General features: G+C 41.1%; 1 protein-coding gene across 5 annotated transcripts in view; it reads left to right on the top strand.

Annotated features, from left to right (window-relative positions):
• The window catches only part of BicC (protein bicaudal C), an 87904-nt gene extending 75994 nt beyond the window's left edge, over positions 1-11910 (top strand). For 2 of the 5 annotated variants that reach the window (XM_084589568.1, XM_084589569.1), the window contains 6 exons: positions 1347-1474; positions 1928-2088; positions 5850-5979; positions 6969-7108; positions 8973-9069; positions 10440-11910. In XM_084589568.1, the coding sequence (XP_084445694.1) occupies positions 1347-1474; positions 1928-2088; positions 5850-5979; positions 6969-7108; positions 8973-9069; positions 10440-10606 (823 nt within the window). In that variant the 3' untranslated portion in view covers positions 10607-11910. The remainder of the gene's footprint in view (positions 1-1346; positions 1475-1927; positions 2089-5849; positions 5980-6968; positions 7109-8972; positions 9070-10439) is intronic. The other 3 variants (XM_084589571.1, XM_084589570.1, XM_084589572.1) reach the window with 3 other exon arrangements.
• The last annotated feature ends 3827 nt before the right edge of the window (positions 11911-15737 follow it).

Consider the following 15737-nt stretch of genomic DNA (forward strand, 5'->3'; position numbering starts at 1 on the left):
TTCGCTTTCTTCACCTTCGAACTCAGCTAAAGGGCGATCTCTCAGCGGGCTCGTCATAGAAGGATTGTTGCTGCAGCTTTGACCACACAATCTGGTCCTTCCGATTTGTGCTCGGCCGCAAGCCTCCTGTGATAACCTAAGCTGTGCTATGCCTGACCAAGGCTCGATAGCTTTTTTTTTTTTTTTTTGAACCGTTGCAGCCAACAACAGTCACAGGTAGATTGCAGGTAATGGGGCTAGTATAGTAATCGTCTCACATTAAAACTAGAACGGCATTCTGATCAGTTTGCGTCAGCTACAGAGGTGTAATGAGAACATTGTCTCTAGGACTCTCCTTTCATGCTTGCTGTTGCCGCTTTGAATGACTCATTGCACACTGCTTGAAAGTGCTACCGCCTTTCACCATTTTTCCTCTTCCCCACTTCTCGCTGCTCATTTACTGATATTTGCTGCCCATCTTTTACCCATACTGCTGTTACGTGCCTATTGCTTCAGAGGTCCTAGACTGTGTTCATGTCGCGATGTCGTCATTCTGCGGGAAGTATGTTTCAGGGGTGAAACACAGTTTACTATAACCATATCAATATTATAAAAAAAAAGAAGAAACAAATGTGTAGTTGTTTATGGAAGGCAGAACGTGACTGCAGTTTCACTTCTGTGTTCTTAAGAATAGACACAGGATGAGTGTTTTCTTCAAAGTAGTGTGCATGCGTCATGACTTTCGTGTGCATGCGTCAGTTCACCTGTACCAGCTAAATAATTGATTGGCCTTTTTTTTTTCTCTCGAGCAATTTCAGTTTTGTTACAAGCGCTATATGATGGCTGTGATGTCGCATGAGCAGCAGTGGCAGGCTTGTTTAAGAGTTGTTGCGGATTAAAATGAGCAGTGCAGTGGCCCTCAGTTGTCACTGACATCACTGCCATCATTTGGTGGTTGAAACTGAAAGCAAAATGGCATGAATTATAAATTATTTACCGTTATGTTCATTCAATCCACGTGGTTGTCCGAATTTTCTAATTTTCTAACCATTCCAAAGATAGAGTATGACTGAAGTTCGCAGTCTCTACTCCTTTAAAATAAGAGTTCACTATACTGTGGCTTTACTGTTTTTGGAAGGTTTACTGTCACCAGTCTAGTAAAAGATGCTATGGCATGGCACATTGTCTGTTCTGTCCCAAAGGTTCCCCCTGAATAATTTAATAAAACTGCTGGTTTGCTTCCCTCTCCTGTTACTTTTGCAGTTTCCTAATCTTGACTTTCAAAAAGTTTGTTGCTTGTTTAGATACCTTTACTACAGTAAAATTTAAATTCTAAGACTTTCCAATTATTATTTTTTTTTATCCAGATGGGCTGATTCTCCAATGTTTGAATACCAGAGGGGCATGGCTCCTGTTGGGTGCGAAAGGAAAGTCTCTTTCGGCAGTCCTTTGCCACATTTGGACTATGAAAGAAGGAAGCTGCTGGCAACCAAAGGTGAGCTAGCCAGTAGCCTGCACTTGCTTGAGAGAAGGAATGCTGTTCAGCCCAAACATGCGGGCGTGGTGAGAAATGACTTTCTGCAGAGCTCTCCATGGTAGTTGAGTCTCGATAAACATCATTTGAGGCCATAAAAGGTGACAAGTTTCACTTGCAAGGCACATGTCCTGTTGCATGCTTGCAGAAAAGTGCCCTGCTTAAGAAAACTGGCCTAAAGAAGTATGCTGCATCCCCTTTGTGAATTAGTTGGGGAATCTTGATGAACATGACTCTTTCAGCTGCTCTTTTGTTTCATTTATAGCTGGCTTGAATTCTTTGTTTATAAGCATGTAAATTTTCTCTTGCATTGGTCATGGATTGCATGTGGCGTATCATGGCAATTTAATTTGGGCTGACGTGTGCAGGCACGTTTGTATCATTTCATTGAGAAAGTTGTTCATTTTCTTGCAGCAATGCAAGAGCATGTTGGTTGTACCAAGAGGGTGCCTTCAAGCACCTGGTCTGGTTTTGGCTTCTCCAAATCCATGCCAGAAAGCATGGTCAAAGGACAATTGCAACAAAATGGCACTGGCACCACTTCTGGACGCCAAGCAAAGTTGGAAGAAACCAAGGTGCTCTTTCTCAGTAGAGCTCTAATTGATCCATCTTTGTCTAGCAATTTCCTGCTGGTCTGCAAAAGACTGATGCGTAGACTTCAGAACGCACAGTTCTCAGGCTATTTTACAACATGCCATATGCACCACAACCAGTTTTGTTGATGGCATTGGGACTAAATGAAGTCTGCAAATGAAGCTTTAATTTTTGCAGTAATGGCCAGCATGGTTAAAATTATCTCAAACTGCAGTGAAATTGAGAGACTCAAATTAAGGTTCTTTTACTGGAGCAGCGAGATAAGCTGCCATTGAAGGTTATGCCACATGGTACACTGCAGTCAGAACAGTCAGAGGAACAGGTGGTGACATTGCTTACAAGAGTAGAATATGTTGATAGCTGTTTTCTGCCAGTATTTGGATTCAAACTGCATGGCTCTATGTGGTTCTATGTATCTTCGTATCGGTCACGCACACCTTACACAACTTTTTACTAACAAAACACGATCAGCCTACTTGTGAAGAATGTGGAGACGTGCTCACAGTCAACCATATCCTAATCGGTTGTACAAGAAGATCTACGACAGAAGCACTTCCCACAACTTTACAATGAACATATACCATTCCACCCAAGCTTACTTTTAGGAGAAAGGTCACTCATTGACATTTCCTGCATATTTTCGTTCCTAAAAGAAGCAAAGTATCTAAAGTTATAGAACCTATAATAACTTCCTAAAGCCCTTAACAAAGTCCAGATTCTAAACCTTGCTTTTGGCGCATGATGGCCTTAGTTGCCTATGTGCCATAAAACACAACACAACACAATACAACGCAAACTGCATTCGCTTACAAAACACTGGCCATCTTAGTGCACTGAAGTATACCGTTTGGTTGCATCCAAATTTTACTGTCAATTTTGCACTGAGCCATATAGGCAACCTGCTTTGCAGCTTTTCATGCTTAGCTCTAGCATGTAGGGGAAGCATCACTGGTTTTGTACGTTCAGGTATAAGGATTGCCATATCACTAGGCCACATGGGATGCACCACAGCAGTGAGCGCTGCAAACCAGGCATGCATTTTTAGTTATTTACAATCTATTCCCGTTTCCTTTAAATGCCGAGCAGTGAGAGCATGCGTGACTGGCAATTAAAAATAACATGATGGGTTTCAAAACCTTATGCATTAGTACTTGGGGGAAGAGAAGGAATGCTTGCTTTATCCAAAGGTTAAGGTATTGGGCACCTAAAAGAAAAAAACAGCTTACTGAAATTTTTTAAATGCAGTGAAGCCTTGTGAGGATGCCCTATCTATAAATGGCAAAAAGTCAGTGACGAACAGTTTGATACGCTGAAAGAATGTGTACGTAAGCACGAGAAAGACAAGTCTTACACGCCGCGTAGGCTTGGCCCTTCAGGGGCGATGTGCTTACTGTAAGTGGGCTTCCCCATATATCATATTTGATAAACCGAAGTAGCAGAGCTCACACTGGAAGAGTTGTGAAGGCGGCAGAACAAGTGCCATGGGTGTGGGAATTGTAGGTATTTAGCACATAACGGAAGGATTGGCAGAAAAAAATCCATACTTTCATGTGGATCATTTGCAGCAGGTGGTTTGCCATCTAGTTCTCATGTTTAAAATGTAGAAAAGGTATGCTGAATGAAACTGAAATTAGAATTTTGGGTTCACAACTTTTAATATTTTTTTTCTTTTAAATACTTGTATGCATTCCATTTATCCATGGAAGCATTCTGTCAGCAGTTCATCTGAGCACAGGTCACTATATATGACTGCTTCAATGGTATGATTGCAAAAGGGTTGGGCTCGGGGGTTTTTTTTTTTTATGCCATCTGCCACTCGGCGTGAAAAAGCCAGGCAGATGTTTTGCATCAGGTGGGTACCGAACACGGCCTGTTTACTATAAAAGTTTGCCACCTGAGGGGTCACTTTATGAAGGCATCTCATCACCTCTAATTAATCAATACAAGTTAGAAGAAAAAGGCAAGCTGCTACACATGTTCAAGGAGAACCTGCCTTCAAGTGTGAAGCATTTTAGCATCAGGGCACTTGGTCAGTATAGTCACTTTCGAAACTGTTGTCTTCAGCTACTCTTGATTGATAGAAATGATAGAAGTGGGTGTGATAAAATGGCGAAGAAACCTGGCGGTAACATTGCACATGTAGCATGTGCTTGCACAGCAGGTGCTCAAGGACTCCAAAGCTGGTCGATGCTGCTGCATGTTTTCATACCTCAGTTTGCTATAATATTGAGTACAGGCCTTTAGTCTAGTCTTACCGTGCCTGTAATAAATTGAAAGAACGATAAATGTGGCCTGCTTTATATTTTGTTAGATATTTTGACAGCTCTAAGGCTTAACAAGAAATGCTGGGTTGTTGCAAAGAAGGTTCACTCTATGAAAGCAAGATGTCATCACTATCTCCAGTTATCACTGTGTCTGTGTACGTTGAACAGTGACATATATAGCACAATGTCCTACAGAATGCTAGTGTCTTCTAGGACACAGTTAAGCCTCGATAGAAGTCATTAAATAATTTGCTTTGTAAGATTGAGAGAACTCTCCAGAACATTTCTCACACCATTCATGGGGAAAGCCTTTAATTGGGTTAGAAGTGGCCGTTGTGTGTGTGTGTGTGTGATGGGGATGACACACCTGTATAGCTTTGGTTTCACCATCGTCAGCCGTCTGCCAGTCTGTACTGAGAGTCCCCGATGGTGGTGTCCGACCGCGGCAGCGGGCCTCTCTGGTTTCTCCACTTCATTTTCTCTACGTCGGTGACAGCGAAAAGAGTGCCCTCCATTACACCTGATAAACTGAAACCCAGTTCACGCTGATCATCACTTTGCACCACAAACGCAAGCGTGCACTTCTTTGTTAGCATGTGGTCATCGTCTGAGTGTGGGAAGTGAGGTTGTCAGGCGGACGGAGTATGCTTACCCTTTGAATTTTTTTACTGAGATTTTCGCAATGCATGCACACACACAGGCGTCGCGCCACATTTTAAATATTACTGATATTTTCGTTTGTTTGTTTTCTTTCTAGAAGGCATCTCTAAGTTCATGCACTAATGTAGTTTCATTTCTCTTCCTTCAGAGTAGTGTGTATCGAAACTGCTTTCTCATCATGGGCTGTTTATTTTATTTTATTATTTTTCATTCTGTGTGAAGCTATTGGCAGTTTTGGAACCTCCCCACAAACATGTTGCATTTTTCAAGCAGGCCAGGAGCAGTTCTTTGACATTCCTTAATAGCGAACGCTCAATAAAGGGGCAAATTTTAATGTCTTTGCCGTGCAGTTAATTCTTGTTCAGCAGATCAACATTGCTCAAGTTTTCACTAACAAATTTGTTGTCGTGAAAATGTTTTTATTTTCATGGCCATTTGATGATTATGTTGGTTTGTATTGGGAAACCAGTATATTGATAGCTTTTTTTAAGTCACACAACCAGTAAGACTGCTGGTTGCGTAAACGAGCTCTTTCACCCGTATTTTATCTTGTGTTAATGCTTTTAGCTGTGTTTGCATCTTAAAAACCATCATAATTTGATTATGGTATGCTTTATGAATAATGATGCATTGCCTTGGATAATGTCAAGGTGCACACTTCTGATAATTCAAACCAAAAAAAACTTGCCGCTTAGAGTTCGAATGAATCGATGTACTGTACCAAGTTCTACTTAAAATGACCCTTTTTCTGCATCTGGGCCTCCAAGTAATTTGCAGTAAGGTAACAGTTATACCTTTTGTCACTGTCCTCCTTATAGGTGTGTTCATCCATTGACCAGGCCACACCAAGTCAAGTCTGGGACAATGGTGTGGATGACTGTCTAGGCGCAGCGGGGAGGGCTATGGTTAATGACTCGGATAATGGACGACACAGTGCCCACAACCTAGGCATGTCACATTGGCCATTTATATTTCCCATTCTGCTGATGACATGTCTCATTGCAAATTCATCTTTGACTTTAGCATCCTTAGCCAGGGGTGCTCTGGTAGTGCGTATAATAGCCACTGTATTTGTGCAAATGACTCAAATAAAGTGCTTCAGAAAGCACTTCGCATTATGAGTATTTGAAACCTAAGTATGACTAGTTGAATCGATCTTGTGGTAGTTATGGTTTCACGGTATTTGTGCAAAGGCAGTATTTTAGCTTAAAAAAATTGCGCATGGCAGCAGATGCTTTTTATAATTCAGCAGAGCTAAAGTCCCTGTTTTCTTGAGATTCCACACACACATAAAAAAAAGATTGAAGCATTTTTTTATGCTCCCGCCATGGTGTCTCAGTGGTTAGGGCTCTCAGCTGCTAAACCCAAGGACACGGTATTAAATCTTTGCTGTAGTGACCGCTTTTCAACGCAGGCGGAAATCAAGGCACCAGTGTGCTATGAGGTGTCAATGCATGTTAAAAAAACTCCAGGTGGTCTACGTTTTTGGAGCTGTCCGCAATGGCGTCCCTCATAGCATGAGCTGCCTTGTGGTTGTAAAACTTAGCTAACCCAACCCATTTTTCACGCGATCGCGAGTGTCAGCAGCTACATTTTCTTTTTTTATTATTATTACTTACGGACGTTAGTTAATGGGGAGAAGATGAAAAAAGACATAAACATGTGATTTTCATAAATGTATCTTGTATAGAGAGCTTATGAGAATATTATGAATGTTATGCTTGGGCACTGTTCATATTATCCACTGTTTAGGCTAGTCATAGCTGAGAGCCTTTTCTACTGCTGGCGTAGCGAACTGTACTGTTTGGGCATGTTAGTGTGGTATGATAAACAAGACAGTACAATGCGGGACAATTGTATGCTTTCATCCAGCTTTGCGTTAAGACAGTGTGATTTCATGCTGTATGTACTTAATGAAAAGCATTTCTTTTTGACAGATGGTCCATTCAGTGCAAGCAACTTCTTTGAGTATGTTGGAGCACGCCGCAAACCACGGGACAATTCGTGCATGGACATTCCGCACCTGTTCAGCCACCTGGGGTTGGGCAAATATGTGGACATCTTCCAGCGAAATGAGGCTAGTCTATTTGTCTCTTTTCACCTCATGTGCATTGAATGAAGTATGGCCTAGAGCAGCACATTATGTACTGCTGTGAAGCCTCAAAGAATGAAATTAGTGTCACATTAAAATTCCTGCGCAGTGTTACTCCTGCAGTCAGATATGAAAGTTACTTGTGCGGCTATAGCAATATCTTTTGTTGAAAACAGAGTAACTCTCTGCCGCTAACTTGAGCTGCAGTGCCCACAACAAGGCAGCAGCTTGTACAGAAAATGCGTGCTAACACAGTTTTATAAACAAGGCATCCTATCTAAATGGACAAATATCTTTTAAACCCGAGCGTTCCTGTGAGCTAATATTAAGTGTGCGTTACGATTTACTTGGCTAGTATTGTTTTTGTTCTGCCCACTTATATGTTGCCAACAATAACCAATTAACTTCATATTGCTCAGTCTCTCAAACAGTCAGACGTAAGTGGTTCCAACGAAGTTATTCACGTAGTGCTTTTTATTGGGCAAAAATGAAAGTGCACAAAGTTTGATTGCAGTTTTCTATTCACATGGTAGATGTGAAAGGGTAATTTACCTGGCTGCTAGCATCGTATGTGTCCTGCGTGCTGTGTCCTCACCTGTGTGGTCTTGCACTGTGCATGTGTACCAGCTTTTTCCAAATATAATCTGTGGACTATAGATGTTCAAACGAAGTTTTTACAGCCACATTTATGCTTTGCTGCTGTTGTTGCCATTACATGGCTGATTATCCGTGTACTTACTGGCACTGGGTGCTATTCGAAATAAAGCACATGGCTGATTATCAGTGCCAGTCTTCCCAAATGCTCGTGCATTTCCTTGCTGATATTACTTGTGGCTATATAGTAACCTTCTCTGTGCTTTGCCTCTCAGGAAGTAGTTAATTTACACATCTTTTGCACTGTTTTAAAAAAGACCAATACCGCATGAACGCGTTCAGTAATTCCTGGCCTTAGAAGAGAGATATAGATCGCAAAGCATTTTATACAGAAGGTTTCAAAACAGCTTCTTATGCAGATAGTGGTGTAGTGTAGGTAGTGCATAAGTCTTTACTGCCAAATGCTATGCTATCTCCTTAGCTGTAGAAAAAATAGTGAAGAGCAACTTTGAAAAGATTATAATCTACAACAGACTCACTCAGTGTAATCACAGCATTACACTCTAAAAATGCAACAGAACCCTTAGTAGGCAATATAGATCATTGCATCTAAACAGCCGAAACACGATGTCTCAAAATTGAATTGCGTATGGGTGCCTACCCATGTTGGAATCGGCGGCAACGAGACAGCTGATGCATGCACTGCTGCAGCATGCAATGCTAAAATAGAGTAAATATACCATACAAAGATATTAATAAAATTTGCACAAAGAAAACTAAGAGCAAAATGCAACAGTGGAATAAACAAACTCCACCTTGTGAAATCAGTCATCGAAAAACAGAAATCTTAGTCATCAGAAAAGCTTCATTGCAGTAAGGTGTTGCATTCACATAGATAAGCAGATGTGTGACGACTGTGGACATGAGCTCACAATAAACCATTTTACTTGAGACTAACACATATTGGCCAAATCTCTATTGCAGACGTCTTGACGAGTGTGCCCTGACACTTTGTAATGTAATGAGTATACATACCTTTGTATCGCGAGGCCAGATATCACTCTATTTGCTAAAATTGGAGCTGGCACAAATTTGTTCACGTGCGATGTTTAACAGTATATCTGTTTTTACTCCTGTTCATTTGTTATCTTGGCAAGAACAGCTGATATTTTCATACATAGTGCTTGAACGAAACGGCAAGTGATTGTCCTTGCTCCTGCATATAACTTGTTGTATCGATCTTGTGAATTTGCAGATTGACCTTCAAACATTCCTTTGCATGTCGGACTGTGACCTCCAGCAGCTTTCTATTCCTTATGCTGCCCGCAAGAAGATGTTGCTGGCAATATCAGGTGTGAAAGCAGTTGAAGTCCTTGCTTCACTGGCCACGTTGCTGGATATTTCTTGCAGGAAGGTCAGGGCAGGGCCCCTGCTGTGACAGAGAGTAATGACTTTCATGAATTTTTTTAGCTCTCTTGTTTCTGCTGCGTATCTGGTGTCCAAAGTATACATTCAGTTCGAGATCAGATGCGAATGAGATTCCCAAATTCATTCAATGGCAGATGTCATTCGAACTGATGGCTAGATGTTCGTATGTCGCAGCTATATGATGACATTAGATGTCAATGCCATTCGATTAAAATGATAAATTTGCCAGCGTGACAGTGTTATTAGTATGATTTTGTTCAATTGTCATCTACGATAGTCAGTGTGGTAGTGGAAGGCATCTTACAATCTTGTATCTGTATGAATTACTTTTTTTTTTTGTGAAATATGCTCTGATTATTCAGTTAAAACTGCGTACTGTATTATGCTCCACCTACTTTCTTTGAGGGACTGAAGGGAGTAAATTTGCAAGAGCTGGGAAAGAGGAGTCTTTTGATGTCGAGCGCACATACCACTGCTCTCATAAACAGGCGCATATAAACTGTGGAAACTGCGGTGGCAGTGGCCCGGCATATACTAGTCTCTCGCCTCTCATGGGAAGCACCGCTGGGCTCTGGTGTGGGAGGATGAACGCTTTTATCTTTGCTACTTGGGGATTTATTTTCTGGATCAATTACAAGTGCTGGAAGGTACCAGTTAGCACATTTTAATGACTAAATCCACTGCTCTGAAAATACTTTTTTTCTGGGTTACTAGTGTATGTAATGAGAATGAATCAATTTATTGTAATCACTTCACATTGTTCTTAAAATATTACTAAATTTGTAAAATTGCAAGCAGTAGGGCACGATTTGACTGCTTTGCACAGTTCTAGTCCTAATGTGCAAATAGGTTTAATCCTCCTGCATCTTAAAGTGTTTTCTTTGATTGTAGGTGGAGTGAATAAAAGCAGTCAGGAAAATTGACTGAAAATTTGAAGAAAGCAGTTTCATTTTGACCTCCTAAGACCTATTACATTCAAAATTTGGCTCAGGATCATACTTCTAAAGTGAAATGTTTATGCTACTAACACTTGAATGAATGTACCCCCTACCCAATCAGTTTCTGTTGAGCATGCTTTGAAAAGCCGCACTTGTGGGCATTTTGACTCGTGCCACCATGAGCTCCAATTTCTTGTCCTCCATTTGGCACACCTGAAAAAACTTGCGGCCACATTTCTCATAAATGGTAAGAACAGCTTTCAGCGGCAGTATACAAAAGTGTTCGGTGTTGAATCCCAGCTGTTTGTTTTTTGAAATTTTTGACACTGGCTGACAGCAGCTAATTTGCCTTGCAGATATGAATTCAGCTGGACTGAGTGCATTTTCAAGGAATATGTCACCAGGCCCCAATACGGAGTACCTGTCTGACCATCTCTGCCGACTCTCTCTTGCCAGTGATGCACCGAAACGTTGCTGCCCTCCAGGCTTCCGCAGCACATCACATCACCAGCAAGACCTTTAAATAGCCCAAGTCCTTCAGAGAAATATGTGGGCACTGTTAGTCTGCCTGTGTGGGCTTTCCCATTTCTGATCTTGTCAAATCAGTGCTATGTACCTGATGGCATTTATTGCCAAGTCTATTGTGATATATCTGAGGCCTTATTGTGATTTATTCAGAGCACTATTTTGCAGACCTCTTTATGGAATATGAAACAAGCTTATTATAGTTTTTCTATTTTTCTAGTCTTTCTTTTTTGTTTTGTTTTTGTTGTTTTGTTTTTGTTTTGTTTTTGTTGTTTTGTTTTTGTTTTTCGGAATGTGCAACAGGTTTAGTTATGTTTGACTCCTTTTTTGTTCCTTTATGCACACATTACTGACCAGTGCTTGGCATCTTATTGTAGCATTTGAGGGGTGAAGTACTTAATTATGTTATTTACATAAAAAAAAAAATTACTTTTCCTCTGGGCTGCAGCTTTAGTACTATTGACAAGATTCACATAGCAGCTGTGTTTGATATTAAAACTGCCTTGAATGTACGCCTTTTATATGCTGTGGTGTGTGCGCATAATCGTTAGTGTTAAACCAAACAAGAAAAGCACCCAGTGGACAAGTTCTCATTTTGAGTCTAATAGCTGAGGTGGTCACAACATTGTTTTATTTTGGTGTTTAATGTTGTGTACCTAGTTCCACACCAATTTTTGTGTGCTGTGCCCCTTTAGCTTTTTCCTGCTAAACTGACAATTAACTCCAGGCTGAAGTTATGACTTTGTTTAATGAAGTGCTACTTTTATTTACTATTCTGTTTTGTGTGGGGAGGAATTTAAGATCCTTCTTTCACCACTACAAAATTCACTGAAAGGTTACATGGAGCTATTTGAATGTGATATAATTTTTGACTTAATGCTTTATGGTCATGGTAACAAGTGCAATGCTCTGCTGTGCAACCAGTGATGAATTACTTTTAAAGGTGCTCCACACAGTTTTTTAAGTGATATGTAAAGTGACTTGACCACTGGAGGTTTTACAAATGAGATAGCATCCGTAAACAGCAATCTTCCTATATACAGGTTTATGCAGATGCTCATTTTCTTTTTTTTTTTTTTTTTTTTTTCAAAGCCTAAGGGTCCAGGTTTGTTGCTCCGCTATATGACAACTCAGCGCTTGCTAAATAACATATTTTGTGGATATTCTTATTGTATTCCATTTGATGTTTCATATTGCAAGTTTTTGAAACATGGTTTTTATGGGCTTGCCAAGCTATCTAGTCAGTTCTGTATTTTCTAATTCTCTGTAATTGAGCATCTAAAATAAAGTTTTTTTACTGTGCTTGCGGTATTTTTTTTAATCATTACTGTTGTGTGAGGGTGGCTATGTAACGTTTGAAATGTAAAGGCTTGCCAGGCGACACACAATTCAGCTTTTAGTGTTAGCTTTGCTTTCTCTTTTGCGCTTCCGGCTGTCACATCCGACACAGTGAGACTATAGACTTTTTTCATAACTGCAGCAGCTTTGCAGTGAAATTGCATGCTAATGTTTTTGAAACCGTAGACCCAAAATTACCATGCTTGGCACGTTCGAACAAAAAAAAAGGCAAGTCTGACGCATGCACCAGATGCCCCTGCTATCTTGCATATGGCAGCAAGGCTGACGTCAAAGTACCAATCACTTCTAGGGGTGGAAGTCCTGCTCCAATTGCTCCATTCTGCTCTGCACTGCACTGCATCTTGCACTGGGCTTAATACAAATTAACTTTTTTTTTAAGGTAAAGCATTGAGCACAATAAATATTAGTTCGCAAGTAAATTTAGTATGAGCCACCGGCGATTGGAGAAAATTGCGAAAAAAAATGCACTGTGCATGTGACGTAGCACCTCCTCTCAGCCTTTTGAATCTCCGGTGGAGAGAAGTGAGATCAAGCGAAGCAGGTGGCGCAAACTACTGTGAGCCACTGAGAAGGAAACCAAAAACTGCAAGAGTTATTTTAATGGTTCTGCTGTGAAAACAAGCAGGTACAGTCTTTGTCTAAAGTGTAGAGAGCTGAGCCGCTTCGTGCGGCTTGTAATGCATGTCCAGTGTTCCGAATCTCTCGGTAAGATTTTTTGTCCTACCCTCTTCAAGGGGAAGGACCTCCACTAATGCTAGATTAGCGTCGCTATTTGGCTCAAAAGCAGACCCCCCGGGCTCTACACTTTTGAAGGCCACCATCACCACTTCACCATCGGGCCTCTTTGTCAGCCTTGACAAGCTTGCCAAGCTTATGGCAGACGAAACCATACTTGGGAGTGTTATAGGTTGGTACACCAAAGCTGTCGATCACTAGGAAGCTTCTCAAGAGTGTTGCAAAGGCATAAGGGGTGTATCGCCAAATATTAAAAATGAGCCCCAGCATTGCTCAAGCAAACAAACTATTGGTGAAGTAAAGCTGCAAGATGGAAAGGCAACCCTTCAAATGGCATCTGTATATCCCGAAGCTGCTCCAAAATGCCCGAGCCTGCTTCCATCCTATAGACCTCCGCCATATTTACAAATGGACAAGACGATCGAGGTCGTGCTGCAGTCTGCGATCCCACGATAGGCGAAAGGCATGGGAGCAGTCCTGGCCGTTATTGGTGCGTTATTGTGTCTGAAGGCGGGGATCTATAGGACCAAAAAGGATCATGCAGTACCACATATCTGGGAGCTTTGAGGTGTGTTCTAAATAAATGAAATAAAATAAATATGCACAAGATAGGGAGCGGAAATGTCATGCCCATTAATCTGAACTCCAAAGCGCATCCAAATGGCAGACTCTACATTTGAATCTATCAAGTCAAAACAGGCAACGCATTTGGTCAGACTAGATGTTGAAGTGCACCAGCAAGCTTTACGTTTGCTGCTAGTCTTTTTGCAATTTGTTGCTAAGGTCGGCCTGTGTTATATATCTGTACATGCTTTGGCTGTTTGTCTTGTCAGAAATGAGTGCGTTGAAAAGGTGTAGAACTTGCATAAAAAGGAATCGGAGTGAAGATTGTGTATTTCAGAAAAAGAAAACTAATTATCAGAGACGTTTAACTGTAGAAACATGCTCCAAAACTCATGTTTTGTTGCTCCAAAGCTGCTCCAAATTGCTCGAGCTTGCTTCCACCTCTGCACTTAGTACGAGTGCCAGGTTCTGCTGGTGGTAAAAGGACACAGAAGTAGAAATTCCTTCGAGCAAACTTGCATGGAAAAGTTTCTGAATTGGGCAGTCTGCAGCCAATAGTGACAAGTCTTCTGATGTTTTTATAACTACAAGTAATATTCGACGTAATGGATGCTGATAGGCAAATGACTTCAAACTTAAAAAAAAAATGGGCTGATGCACCAAATATTTATTTTCGAAATTATTCGAACCAATTTAATGTTATTAACTTTTCAAATCATTGGCACGAGGTTTAAAAAGTGCCTGCAGTTGTATTTTTCCGTGATGGTCGCTCAAAATACTGGGCCCACATCAATGCTATACGTATCATGTATCCTGCAGTGACCAGTATGTGCAGGTGAATTAAGGCTTCAGAGCCTCGCAGTTAACATTATTCGACAGGCTATCTAAGAACGTTGTACGCAGTCCATTTGTGTGGCAGCGTTCGTAATGCTCATAACATGGCCTTTAATACTGGATGACTCAACGAGGCTTAGACGAAGTTAGCAGCTTTACCATTGACGGCTATATATGCCATCGTTTGTCTCTTGAAAAAAATGTTCAAATTAACTAAAAGTCCGGTCAAATTATCGAATGGTTTATTACAAGAAATTGGTTTACAAGAAAGGGACAGTGCAGTATCTTTCACAGTTCTCAGTGGACACTTGATCCGTGCCATAAGAGATGGGAGGAAGGCAAGAGTAAAAGAAGAGAAAGAGGAGCCGTAAGAGGCTTCAGGTTATTTTCTATCACTTGGGGATCTAGCGTGCACTCACAACACACAGCACACATACGCCTTGCAGCAAAACGCAGCCGCCGTGCTCGAGTTCGAACCCGAGTACTCTGGTTCATTAGCCAAGCGCCTTAACCACTGATCTAATGCGGCGGAGTACTTATAAACTGCAGAAAACCATTTGCATCACAGTAATTTTATTCAATGAATATATTTGTATGATTCATGAAACCCAATGAGAACGACAGTTTTTTTCAGTTTCGTCAAGTGTACTACATTGCATACCCTGTCGGAAGCGTTGAAGTACGTGGCGCAAGATATGCTTCCGTTACCCTCTCTGCATTGCGACGCTGATAGCATTGTGCCTCTTCACAAAGCAGCCCCGTCGCGTTAAGGATATGTCACGCAGTGCAGTACGTGACACTGGCTCGCAGTTTTACCGCGAATAAGTTTTAGCGCAGTGGAATAATGTTAATGCATGCAAGGGATATATGTGCATAGGCGTCTAGAACAGCGTAACGCCCCCCATCCCAAATTATAAAAAATATAAAGAGCACTGCAGAATCTGCATTGGAGTAATTAATGCGAAAGCACGGATGCTGCTGTTGGTTGCTTCTAGTTGCTAAATTACTTCTTGCTTACCCATTTGTCTTTGGTACTTTCAAATTGCACGCCAATCCCTTCCTAAATCCTTGTTCGGTTCTACTTCCGGTTCCGTGATGTCACATCCTTGACGTCACATTAATTCACTTCTTGCTTACCTGTTTTAGTCTTCGGTACTTTCAAATTGCGTGCCAATCCCTCCCTATGCCCTTTTTCGGCCTTAATTAACTACTTTAGTCTATGGTACTTTCTAATTGCACACCAGTTCCTTCCTATGCCCCTTTTTGGCTTGACTTCAGGTTGGTAACGTCACATCCTCGACGCTACCTTAATTGACTGACTTAATTAACTATCTTAGTATTTGATACATTCAAATGTGGTGCGAAGCCATTGGCTAACGAGACCATTTTCGCCTTTACTTTTACATTTGTTGCCTCTAATTAATTACCTAATTAACTTATTGGCCTAATTATTTCACATTACGTCACCCTCTATCGGTTGACATCACTCATTAGCCTCTACCGCTTCACAATTACAACAGCTGTAGACACGATTTTGTTTTGCCTCTAAATTGACCTAATTAATTTTTTTAACACATTACGTCACCCTCTATTGATTGACACCCCTCATTAACCTCTACCACTTATCAATTACAACT

Source organism: Amblyomma maculatum, chromosome 1 (genome assembly GCF_055883805.1).
Source record: "Amblyomma maculatum isolate TAMU_Amacu chromosome 1, ASM5588380v1, whole genome shotgun sequence".
Classification (NCBI taxonomy): domain Eukaryota; kingdom Metazoa; phylum Arthropoda; class Arachnida; order Ixodida; family Ixodidae; genus Amblyomma; species Amblyomma maculatum.